Genomic DNA, 13533 nt, shown 5'->3' on the forward strand with positions numbered 1-13533 from the left:
TGGCCCCCAAACCCCTCTCCCCACAGACAAAACACAACAAGAACATTGGCCCCCAAACCCCTCTCCCCACACACAAAACACAACAAGAACATTGGCCCCCAAACCCCTCTCCCCGCACACAAAACACATCAAGAACATTGGCCCCCAAACCCCTCTCCCCGCAAACAAAACACAATAAGAACATTGGCCCCCAAACCCCTCTCCCCGCACACAAAACACAACAAGAACATTGGCCCCCAAACCCCTCTCCCCGCACACAAAACACAACAAGAACATTGGCCCCCAAACCCCTCTCCCCGCACACAAAACACAACAAGAACATTGGCCCCCAAACCCCTCTCCCCGCACACAAAACACAACAAGAACATTGGCCCCCAAACCCCTCTCCCCGCACACAAAACACAACAAGAACATTGGCCCCCAAACCCCTCTCCCCGCATACAAAACATAACAAGAACATTGGCCCCCAAACCCCTATCTCCACACACAAAACACAACAAGAACATTGGCCCCCAAACCCCTCTCCCCACACACAAAACATAACAAGAACATTGGCCCCCAAACCCCTATCTCCACACACAAAACACAACAAGAACATTGGCCCCCAAACCCCTCTCCCCGCACACAAAACTCAACAAGAACATTGGCCCCCAAACCCCTCTCCCCGCATACAAAACACAACAAGAACATTGGCCCTCTAACCCCTCTCCCCGCACACAAAACGCAACAAGAACATTGGCCCCCAAACCCCTCTCCCCACACACAAAACGCAACAAGAACATTGGCCCCCAAACCCCTCTCCCCACACACAAAACACAACAAGAACATTGGCCCCCCCAAAAAAAACAAGAAAACACAGGTGAAATCACAGAATATAAAGACCATAAGACTTAAAAAATCCTTAGTCCAAATCTATAAACGCAGAACCTTGGTAACATCCTCTGACATCATGAGAAGAGAGAGACACCACTGGAATGTAGAGGTCTACCCCCCCCCCCCCCAGGGCACAGAAAGCTGCCACCCAGCAATAGGCTGCAAACAGACTCCCTTCTCCAGCAGCAGAACGATCCCATCAGTGATCAAAAGGCAGGCAGTCTGCACAGAGCCCACGCTTGCCTTTCGCCTTGATATTCCAATCTTCCTCATTGCTTTAGTCAGAGAATAATGGAAGCTTTAATCGGCGAAATGGAGTCGAATGTTGGCTCGCACCCCATCTCATAGTTCCTTCGCATTGAGGCTTGAGCATGTTTCCCCGAATCTTCCCAGAAGCAGCAGAGCACCAAACACTCCATCGATCGCCAAGCTGTAAATCGCAGGCTCTAGCAGTTCCAGAAACATGTTTAAGATGAATAACAGAAATAAAAGAAGTGAAATTAGCAGTTTTGTGGTCTATCTAGAAGTTGTCGACTGAGGGAGTGTTGTACGTAAGCGCAGGCAGGGTTACAGGGCAGGGTGAGTGCCATGCACACAGAGGGGAGAGGCCATGGATGAGAATGTTAAACTCCGAGCTTTGCTGGAGTCAGAATTAGAATCAGAATTTGAAACAGGGTTATTGTTACTGACATCAGTCGAGAAATTTATTATTTTGTGGCAGCACTACAGTGCATTCAAAACAAATCACTATGGCAATAAAATGAATACAGCCTATCATGCAAAAGAACAATAGTGCAATGTAGTGTTCATGGGTTCACGGACCGTTTATAAATCTGATGGCAGACAGGAAGAAGCTGTTCCTAAAATGTTGATGTGGGTCCTCAGGCTCTTGCACCTCATCCCTGATGGTCATAACAAGAAGAGGGCATGTTCTGGATGATGAGGGTACTTAACAATGCATGCCACCTTCTTGAAGAACTGCTTTTAGAAGATTGCCATGGTGGGGAGCTAAAATCTAGTGCTCATCGTGGGGTGAAGGGGGGCCGGCTAGCAAACAGCGCCGCACAGGATAGGGAGCAGACGTCTGGGAGGCGGCAATGTTTAAAGAGCGTGGAAGATGGAAGACTGAGCAGGAGAGCATGGATTTGGCCGTGGCTGAAGGAAGCCCTCTCATCAAAAGTAAAAGATGCTCTTATCTGAAAACGCAGCCTCATGATGCAAAAGGTTGGGAGTAAAGGACAGAACAGAGTGATGCTATCAGCTGATTTACTGACTGAGGAAATTTATGTCAAGGAGCCTGTTTATGATTTTTAATCACCTGGATTTGGGAACAGATTACACATCTTCAAGAGTTGCTGATGTTGACAGTTAGTAAACAATGAGCAGGATGCTAGCAAACTAGATAGTTTTATACTTTTCAACAACATGAGGAGGGCATTTGGTCCATTGAGTCTGTGCCAGCCCTCACAAAGTACCCATCGGTCTCCCATGCTCCTAACGTTCACATCAATGTTCCCAAGCTTCCTGTCACCCACCTACACTGGAAGAGAATTTACAATTGCCAGCTAGCCTGCCAGGACATCTTTGGGGTGTGGCTGGAAACCAGATCATCGGGGGAAAGAAAAACATGTCATCACAGGAGGACATTCAAACTCCACACAGACAGTACCCAAGGTCACCAGAGTTCATATTTTTGAAGGTGAGCGATGATCAGGGAGCATATGGGACCAGGCCGACTGGCAGTTTGGTCCCAATGAGTCAAATAGTCTACCATATTGAAGAATACCATGATTAACACTAGTGGCCTGCCAGCCAGGTGTGGTGGTGCCTGTGGGAATCCTGTAGCTGAGTAAATTGAATTAACAATCAGAGGCCATAGAGAGATACAACATGGAAATAGGTCCTTTGACGCACCAAGTCTATGTCCACTTAGGCTAATCTTGTGTTCTCTCTATGTAGAGTTTCCAAGTTTTGCATGTGACTAGGTGGATTTCCCTGAGAACTCTACAACCCAAACACTAATACATTCATTTACAACACACACAAAATGCTGGAAGAACTCAGCAGGCCAGGCAGCGTCTATGGAAATGAATAAATAGTCAACGTTTCGGGCTGAGACCCTTCTTCAGGACTGGAAAAGAAAGTGAAGATGCCAGAATAAAAAGGTGGTGGTGGGAGGGAAGGAGGACTAGCTAGAAGGTGATAGGTGAAGCCAGTTGGGTGGGAAGATAAAGGGCTGGAAAAGAAGGTATCTGATAGGAGAGGAGAACGGACCACAGGGGAAACGGAAGGAGGGTGCACTGGGAGCGGTAGTAGGCAAGTGAGGAGAAAAGGCCAGAGTGGGGAATGGAAGGCGGCGGAAGCGGGAGGGAAAAAATTACTGGAAGGAAGAATCAATGCTCATGCCATCAGGTTGGAAGCTGTATAGACCAAACATAAGGTGTTGCTCCTCCACCCTGAGAAATACCTCATTTTGATTAAAGAGGAGGCCAAGGACTGACGTATTGGTACAGGAACAGGGATAGGATTTAAAATGGTTGGCCACTGAGAAATGCTGTGTTTGGTGGATGGAACAGAGGTGCTCAACAAAGCAGCCAATGTTGAGGAGGCCATGCTAGGAGCGCTGGATATGATAGACGAGCCCAAGAGGTTCTCAGATGAGATGTTGCTTCACCTGGAAGGACTGTTTAGGGCCCTGAATGGAGGAGGAAGTGAATGGGCAGATGTAGTACTTATTTTGGCTGGAGGAGTATGTGGCAGGAGAGAGATTAGTGGGTGAGGACTAATGGTCAAGGCAATCACCGAGGGCTTGATCCTGTAGAAAGTGGAGAGTGGGGGGAGGGGGGGAGGTAAAGACGTGTTTGGTGACAGGACTCCATTAAAGATGATGGAAGTTGTGGAGAATGACATGTTGGATGTGGAGGCTCATGGGGTAGTAAGTAAGGACAAGAGAGACTCTGTCCCTCTTAAGATGGCAGGAAGATGGGGAGAGCATGGATGTCCAGGCAATGAAGAAAATGTAGGTGAGGGTAGCATTAATGGTGGAGGAAGGGAAACCCCATTCTTTGAAGAAGGACAACACTTCCGATGTTCTATAAAGGAAAGCCTCATCCTGGGAACAGATGCGATGGAGACGAAGGAACTGAGGAAAGGGAATAGCATTTTTACTGGAGACAGGGTGGGAAGAGGTATAGTCAAGATAGCTGTGATTAGGCAATTGTCTGCGTGGCAGGACACCGTCTGTACGAATTAACTTGGGAGGATATGACAGGCAGTATTCCACAGGATCTGTAGTGGAGCCTCCGTCATTCGTTGTAGTTATTGATAGCTGGTGGGAGAGGAACTAATTTCCCTGATGACACCGATTTTGTTGCATTATCAGTAATGCCTTCAACAGTTCGTAGTTTAAGTGACTGTGTAAAATCTTAACAAATAGATTTCAATGTAAGTGCAAAGTCACTTATTCTGTATCCATGAACATTTTTGTATATTTTGTATCCAATGCAGGTCTAAAGAGTATCCTGTGTCTACATCTGTAAGTTAGTAAAATGTCTTGAACAGATACAGGAAAATATCCCAAAATTTAATGGAAATGTGGGCTCTATGCCTTCAGAACTAAATCACTAAAGTTATGTTACAACTATATAAGGGACTGGGGAAAGTACTGCTGCACTGCAGTGAACAGTCCTGAGCATCACATATTAGGAAGGATACACTGACCCTGGCGAGTGAGGTAATGGGAGTAGCAATATCCCACGAGGTGACATTGTGGAAGAGGCAGGAGCTGAGATGTCATGCAAAATACTATGTTGTTCGCATTGCAAAATAGCACCAAAATAAAGTTTAAATAGTCAGAAATAGAACTAAGATTAAAATATATAGAACCAATCTGTTGGATTTCCTAAATGTTTAAACCCTGTCTTTGATAGCACTTCTTGCAGTAGAAAATTTTGGAAGTTTAAAAAAACCTGGAGTAAGGCAGTGGCGGTGAAGAAGACATGATGTGCTTCAAGGAATGGGGCAGCTGCGATCAGCTATCAATTGTGGAATGGAGTCTACCTGGAAGATAACAAGCCGCCTAGCTCTGAGAGGCACTGCTGAAGAACGTGGATCAAATCCCAGTCAGCAGCCTGGGTGCTATCCATGCTTGACTTGGACACCATAAACTCAGCTGCAGTTTGGAGGATCAGGAGCAGTGAGAAATTCAGAGAAAGTTAGTGTTTCTGACCCAACAAACATAAATTGTAAATGCAAGTCTCTGTACTTTTAGGTGCCGTCCATTAGGGGTCAGTGTTCATCAAGGACCTTCTCTTACTGAAGTTATGAGCTGTCTGTATATCTGTGAGTTGTACATGTTGTCTTCTCTTTCTCTCCATTACAGGAGGTGTCGGTGACCGATGCTTATAATCGGCGTGTTTTTCCTACTGTGAATGTCCCGGATCATGCCCACTACACCATAGGGGCTGTCATTCTAGCAGTAGGTATCACTGGCGTAGTGGGCAACTTCCTGGTCATCTATGCCTTCTGCAGGTATGTGTGTGACCTCCTTGGGACCCAGTTCCTTCAGGTGCCCCAGACATGATCTGGCAGTGTATGAAATTCTCTATTGTTTGGACATACTTGCAGAGTTGCCCTTAATGCAGTTTGGGATAAAGGGAGGCAAAGATCTGTGCTATTTTACCTGAAATTTATTCCTCAGTAGTATAGTGAATCAGAATCAGGTGTTTTGTCACTGGTATATGTCATGAAAGATGCTGTTCTGTGGCAAAACTACAGTGAAAGACCTAACACATTACTGTAAGCTACAATAAATAACTAGGTAGGTAAGCAGTTCAGAAGAGGAATAGTGGGTTCTTGGATCATTCAGAAATCTGATGGGAGAGGCAAGAAGCTGTTCTTAAAATATTGAGTGTGGGTCTTCAGGATCCTCCCTGATGGTAATAATGAGAAGGGGACGTGTCCTAGATGTTGAAGATCCTAGATCTTCAATGGTAGATGCCACCTTTGTGAGGCACCACTTTTTGAAGATATCCTCGATGGTGGGGAGGCTTGTGTCCGTGATGGAGCTGGTTGAGCCTGCAACCTCTTTCAATCCTGTGCATTGAAGCCTCCGCTCCAGTTGATGATGCAGCTAGTTACGGGTTACAGCTAGTTACAGCTCCTCTTATATGTTGGTGATCTGTACAAACCTGGAATGGACAAGTTCATTGCACAGTCTGTGCTGTTTAAACCATGTAAGCAACAAGCACGGGAGAACATGAGGGGCTAGAACAGGTCATACCATCCCTTAAACCTGTCATGCTTTTCAATAAGAAGGCAGCTGAACTTCTAAGTTAATTAATTTCTGTATCCAATCCCACCAGCCTCATATCCCTGTTTTCCTTATTGTCCAAGAATCCATCAGGATCAGGCGAGCATCCTCTGACCTTGCTTGCAGATAATTTTAAAGATAAACAAAGACATATCTCCATAACTCAGATGGTCAACAACACATCTGGTCCAACCAAGCAGAGCATCCTTGCACCATCGATTCTCTCAAATCTGAGAATCCTACACGTCCAATTTCTCAGTCTATCAAACTCCAGAGTACATGCATCTACATATAAGCACGCACATAAATCAGGGGCAAGAATGGGCCACTTATCCCCGCAAGCATGTCCACTATTAAACAAGGTCTGATTGTAACCTTAGCTTTGTTCCTGCTGCACCTGCAATCCTTCTCTCATCAGTCAAGATAACCTTCCACCTCATGAATCAATTTTGTGAACACTCTCAATCTAGCCTAAGGCAAATATACCCTTCCTCTGTGTTGTGAAGCAAAAGTGCACATTATGGTCACCCCAATGTTCTAAGGAATTACAAGTATTCTACACCCCTAGCAATACTACTTACCAAGCTCATTTTATGCAGCATCTCATGTTAATTTTCTATCATATTGATCTCTGAATATCAATATTCAGAGCTTTCTTACCCCTTGTTCTTCCTATCAATGAATAATTTCAAACTTGCCGACATGAAATGTCATCTTCCATCTTCTTGCTTCCAATCACATAACCAGTGTGCATCAATTTGCCTAGTGGTCACAGCTTACAGACCACTCTATCTCCAGGTCAACCATAAGGAGGCGTGTGATAGGTTACCTCTGAGCACCAGTTAATGAATTAGTCGCTAGGAACTGCAAAACTATGGTGCAATTTTGAGTACACCAGTTTAGGAAGGATTATGGAAAAAAATTTTTAATGCAGGGAGACGAATGAAGAACTTTATTTATGTGGAGAGAATTTTTCTCAGAGCTGAGGGTGTAATCAGGCCAAAGTTATGGCAGGAGGCCTAGTAACCAAAGGAGACAATGATGTGGTCCAGAAATGAGGTGGGAAAAATTATTTCAGAAATCAATTATTGTGATGTGGAAGATGGCTCTCTGTTCCTGATTACAATATTGGAGAGCAGCTGGCACCTATGTGAATTGGACAAAGACCATTTCTCGTTATAGAATCAACCACATGCTCACACCTCCTGTGATCAGCTGTGAAGAATAGCTCTTATGTTTAAAAGTCCAAGTAAGGAATGGAGATCCCCAATGCAGAATATCCACAAGACCCAACAAGCTGGCAAGAAGATAAATTTATGAAGGAGGATTGATTAGGATGCACTTCATGAGTGGCAAAGGGCCAACTGCAGTGTGGAGAACCAAGGGTTTGATGAGCCAAATAGTGATAGTAGCAGGCATTACAGATGAGACATTCCATCCAGCCATTCACCTTTCCACCTGTTTGCAAAGAGCAGAAGGTGCTTGCATTTGCCCAGTATCCCTTCAAACCAGAGGTTCCCAACTTTGCTTAATGGTATAGGTCTGTGGCATAAAATAGGTTGGTAACCCTTGCTCTAAACCTGTCCAAATGTCTTTTAAAACCTGTTCTTGTACTCACCTCTGCCACTTCCTTTGGCAGCAAGATCCACATACCTATCCACTCAGGTGTCCCTCAGGTCCCCTTTAAATCTTTACACTCTCTCTAATCTACAGTATGCCTTCTAGTTTCTAGCCTGGGCAAAAGACTGTGACCATTCATTTTACTCTGCCCTCCATGGTTGTAAATACCTCTATAAGATTACCCTCAGCCTCCTACGTTCCAGGGAAATAAACCCAAGCCTATTCAGTCTGTCCTTACAAATTAATCCTGCTAACATCCTCGTGAATGATCTCTGCACCTTTTTCAGCTTAATAACATCCTTCCTATAGTGAGGAATCTGCCATTCATTGGCAAACTTTCCAATTTAATTTAGATCCTGTTGTACTCTAAGACAATTTCCTTCACTAACAACTATACAACCAATTTTGGTGTCACTGACAAACATAGTGACCCTCCCAACTACTGTACATTCTCATTCAAATTGTTAATATAGATAACAATCATGAGGGAATCCAGTCTGATCCCTGAGGCACACCTCTGGGCACAGGCCTCCAATCTCAAAAGCAACCCTTCACTATCACCCTCTGACCTCTACCATGTGAGACCTTGTCAAAGTCCATGTAGACAATGCCTACTATCATGCCATTATTAGTCCTCTTTGTCACCTCTTCAAAAGCTCAAATTTGTGAGACACAATTTCCCAGGCATAAAATCTATCTGAACTGTATCCTTGCCTTTCCAAATATAGTGGATCGTATTTCTCAGAGTGCCCTACAGTAACATTCCGACCACTGATGCTAGGCTCAGTGACCTGTAGTTCCTCAGATTGTCCTTGCAGCACCCCTTAAACGAAGGCACAATATTAGCCACACTCCAGCCCCCATGGACAACAAAGATGCAAATATTTATTGCAAACACAAGAAAATATGCAGATGCTGGAAATCCAAAACCAAAATGCTGGAGGAACTCAACAGGCCAGACAGCATCTATGGAAAAGAGCAAACAGTCAATATTCGGACCAGGACTGGAGATAAAGATGAGAAGTCAGAGTAAGAAGGTGGGGGAGGGGAGGAAGAAGAACAGGTGGTAGGTGATAGGTGAAACTGAGGGGGGAGAGGTGAAATAAAGAGCTGGGAAGTTGATTTGTGAAAGAGATAGAGGGCTGGAGAAGGGGGAATCTGATAGGAGAAGGTAGAAGACAATGGAAGAAAGGGAAGCGGGTGTAGAACCAGAGTGAGGTGATGGGCAGATAAAACAAGTTTCCCACAATTTCTTTTCTTCTCCACACAACATCCTTGGATACCCTTGGTTAGACTCCAGAAATTTATCTACCTTAAGTATGGAAAGAACAGGTCCTCTAAAGAGTCAATGTGGTCCTCTATGTGAGGTTTCCTGTATTACCATTGAGAAGGTTATGGAAGTTAAGGAACAATGAAAGAGAGGAGAACAATGAAACATCAAAATTTCAAACAGGGAAGTTTAAGTGCGTTTTGTTCTTCATATCCCTGTATAATCTCTTAGGATTCTTCTTTAACTTATTTGCCAAAGCTGTCTCATGTCCACTTTTTGCCCTCTTTACTTCCCTCCAACATTCCTGATATTCCTCAAGGGATTTGCTTGATCCCAGGATCCTACACCTGATATATGCTGCCTTTTCCCTTCCAGCTTTACCATTCATCATCAGCCAGGGTTTCTATATCCTTCCATCCTTGTTTTTCACTTTATCAGGAACACACTGGCCCTGAACACTCCCCATCCTACTTTTGAAAGTCTCACAATTGCCAGATATCAATTTCCCTGCAAACAGCCTTTCCCAATCAACCTTCGCAAATTCCCAGCTATCACCTTCAGAATTAGGCTTGCTTCATGTTGGGACTTGAATTTGTGGACCTGTTCTTTCTCCATAAGCATTTTAAAACTAATTGAATTATGGTCACTGGTCCTAAACTGCTACCCCACTAACTCTTCATTTCCCACCTACAACACCTTGCCAAAGCTTCAACAACAAAACAGAGACCATGCTACTGAGAGGGACAAGTCTTGCACACTATTCTAAAAGTACACTGACCTGGAACATTAACAATTTCTTTCTTCACCAGTGATGCCTGAACTGCTGAATTCTGTATGGTTATTTAAGTTTTCAGCTTGACCTCCTAAACTCCGATCACTACTTTTTCATTGTTGCTCAGCCAAACTTAGGAATTCCAACCTAACAACACTGTGAAAATATTTTCAGTTTAAAGGCTAAAGCAGTTTAAGAAGGAGGCTCAACACCTTCTGCTCTAAAGTTAATAAGGACAGGCTGTTCCAATGACTCCAGCATTCAAACTACCCTTTGCAAGGACGTGACAGGCAATGGTATGCCTCAGGACACTTACACAGTGTCCTGTGGAAATACAAGAACTCCCACCTTTTATTGTCATGTTTTGGCTCACCTTTATCTTTATGGAGCACCAAAAAGCTCCAAAAGTACGAGTCCAGTTTGTGCTTAAAACATAGAAGACTGCGGCACAGGAACTGGCCTTTTTTCTTAATATATTTTTTATTCTTTTTTTTCTGCAAACAAACAACAAAAATACAGCATGTCCACAAAAACCACCACCATAACAAAATCAAATTAAAAATTCAGCAGCAAAAGGGAGAATAATATAAAGGCAAAAGTGAACGTACACAGCAGAGGAGCACTGCACCAAAAAACCTCAGTCCTCACCCCGTAAGGAAGTCCAATACAGGGCCCCACTTCCTTTCAAAGATGTCCCCTCTGTCCTCATTACATAGTCTCAATCTCTCCAAATGTAAAGTATTTGCCAGTTCTCTCAGCCACAGATCGTATGTAGGCACATGGTCCATTTTCCACATTTGCAGAATTAACTTAGCAATCACCATTCCAAACAATACAGCCATATTTTCATACTTATTGGCTGAAGATAGGGAGCTTGTTGCTCCAAGGATGACTATGAGCGGGTCCGGTTCCCACCGCTTCCCATAAGCCTCAGAGAAACAGTGAAAAGTACTTAGAGCTTCTTCAACATTTCTTTCTTTTCAAATCTTTTTATTATTATTATCCAAAATAATGAGTACATCAAAGTACACTTACAATGTCACAAAGGATAAAAAAACATTGTTTTAAAGATTGAAAAATATGGTGACACAAAAAGAAAAGAAATAAAAACCCCTACTAAAGCAAAGAAAAGTGAGAAAAAGAAACCATCAGGTGTTCAACCCCGGAGCCATGTGTCATACAAAAAGCTTCTAAAGATAAACATCAAACCGCCAGCAAAAAAAAAATTATACCAAAATTTACAATTAGGTAGTGGAAGAAATCTATCAATTAACTCAAATGGTAGTAACAAGCAAATGAACCCCATCTTTTCTCAAAATCAAACATGGGTTCCAAGGCTCAAACACTTCAATCATATCAGAATCAGAATGAACTTTAATATAAACCATTAGCAGTACTTTGTAATACATATTTTTTAAATCTATAAATTACAATAAATACATATAAAGGATTACATTAAATAAGTAATGCAAAAAGAGAAACAAAAAACATACGTTTGTAGAAAGGTAGTGTTCGTGGGTTCATTGTCCATTCAGAAATCTGATGGCAGAGGGGAAGGAGCTATTCCTGAAATGTTGAGTGTGTGTCTTCAGGCTCCTGTACCTCCTCCTTGATAGTAGCAAAGAAAAGAGGGCATGTCCTGGGTGATGGTGGCCTTGATGATGGAGGTCGCCTTTTTGAGGCCTTGCCTTTTGAAGGTGTCCTCAAGGCTGAGAAGGCCAGTGCCCACGATGGTGCTGGCTGAGTTTACAACTTCCTGCAGCTTTTTTCAATCCTGTGCAGCGGTGTCTCCGTACCAGAGAGTGATGCAATGAGCCAGAATGCTCTCCATGGAACATCTTTAGAAATTTGTGAGAGGCTTTAGTGACGTACCAAGTTTCTTCAAGCTCATGATGAAATATAGCTGCCGTCATGCCTTCTTTGTAATTGCTTCAATATGTTAGGTCCAAGATAGATCTTCAGAAACGTTGACACATAGGAACTTGAAACTACTCACACTTTCCACTGCTGATTCCTCGATGAGGGCCCACCATAACCCCTGGCAACACCCCCTCACCCTGCACATCTCCTTTGAACTTAACCCCCTCACTTTAAATGCATAATGCCTCTCATAATCTTATAAACCTCTATCTGATCTCCCCACAGACTCCACCACTCCTGAGAAAGCAAACTAAGGTTGTCCTATCTCTTCTTATAATGTATGCTCCCTTATCCAGGCCACATCCTAGTGAACCTCTTCTGCACCCTCTCCAAAGCTGAAACCAGAACTGAATGCAATACTCCAGATATGGCCTAGCTGGAGATCTATAAACCTTCAATAGTTTTCAAGAGGTACATTTAATGTATACAATAGACATCCTGAAATTCTTTTTCTTCACAAACATCCATGAAAACAAAGGAGTGCCCCAAAGAATGAATGAATTAAAAATTAGAACCCCAAAGCCCCCCCAGCTCCCCTCTCCCACACATAAGCAGCAGCAAAGCAACAATCCCCCCTCCCACAACAGCAAAGAGCATCAGCACCCCCCACTGAGCACTCAAGTGTGCAGCAAAGCATCAATAAAGTCACAGGCTTGCAGTACCCCAAAGACTACTCGTTCACCTGCTAATTCGACATACCACAGGCTCTCTTTCCCTAATAAGGGAAAAGGAGGTATCCCCGTTTCACAGCGAGAAGGGAGACATAACAAGACAACTCGCTGATTTATGAAGTTAAAGGTCTGTTGGGTTGCTTTTTCTGAGCTCTGGGCACAAAGCCAGCAGCCAGCCCATTGGTTTCAATCTTCCCTGTACTCCCATGACACACCAGGCAGCAGCACAGGCCTCGAATCCACCCGGCTCCAGAGCCACGAAAATCCGGCACCCTGAAGACACACTAGTCTTCTAGGGCACGTCCTTGGCCTATTGAAAAGTGGCCGATGGTGAGGCCCTGACAGCGGGTCCCATTTCCACAGAACTGAAGTCAGCATGTAACTCAAGGTCAGGGTCTTCAGAAGAACCCTGAAAAGTTAAAAAAGAGATATTAACTATAGAAATAGAGCTGTTTCTGAAGATGTAAGCAATACAGTTGCCATTAGGCACCACCATCCTAAGCTCTGCCCCTCCATCAACCTGCAACCTAACTGCCCAACTCTTGAACTCAGTGACTCGACTGATAAGGGCAAGCATACCATACCCCACCTTCACCACTCTACCAACCTGTGCAGCTACTTTTGGTATGTCATGGACCCCCAATATCCTCTGTACATCAATACTGTTAAGGATCTTGTCAATAACAATATGCTATTCTTTTTCATTTGATCGCTCAAACTTCATCTCCTCACATTTGGCCAGATTAAACTCCATCGAACATTTCTCTACCCATATCTGCAACTGACCTGTATCCCATTATACTGACCTATATTCTATTATATCCTTTGGCAATCATCTACACTATCAACAACACCACTATTCTTTGTATCATTTATGAGCTTACTAACAGACCTATCTACATCTTCATCCAGGTTATTTCTATATATATGTATTAACAGGAGAGGTCCCAGTAGAGATCACTGCGGAATAATATTAATCATGTATCTCCTGCCAGAATAAGTCCCATCAACCACTACCTTCTGTCTTTTATGGACAAACCAATTCTGAATTCAAATGGGCAATTCGTCATGGATCCCATATATCCTAATCTTCTGG

At 43.6% G+C, this 13533-nt stretch overlaps 1 protein-coding gene across 1 annotated transcript in view; it reads left to right on the forward strand.

Moving 5' to 3' along the window:
• Positions 1-13533, forward strand: part of opn4a (opsin 4a (melanopsin)) — a 63298-nt gene that overhangs the window by 11509 nt on the left and 38256 nt on the right. The window contains exon 3 of the mRNA XM_059946095.1: positions 5255-5403. Within this exon, the coding sequence (XP_059802078.1) occupies positions 5255-5403 (149 nt within the window). The remainder of the gene's footprint in view (positions 1-5254; positions 5404-13533) is intronic.

The sequence above is a fragment of the Hypanus sabinus genome, chromosome 21 (assembly GCF_030144855.1).
Source record: "Hypanus sabinus isolate sHypSab1 chromosome 21, sHypSab1.hap1, whole genome shotgun sequence".
In the NCBI taxonomy this organism is placed as follows: Eukaryota; Metazoa; Chordata; class Chondrichthyes; order Myliobatiformes; family Dasyatidae; genus Hypanus; species Hypanus sabinus.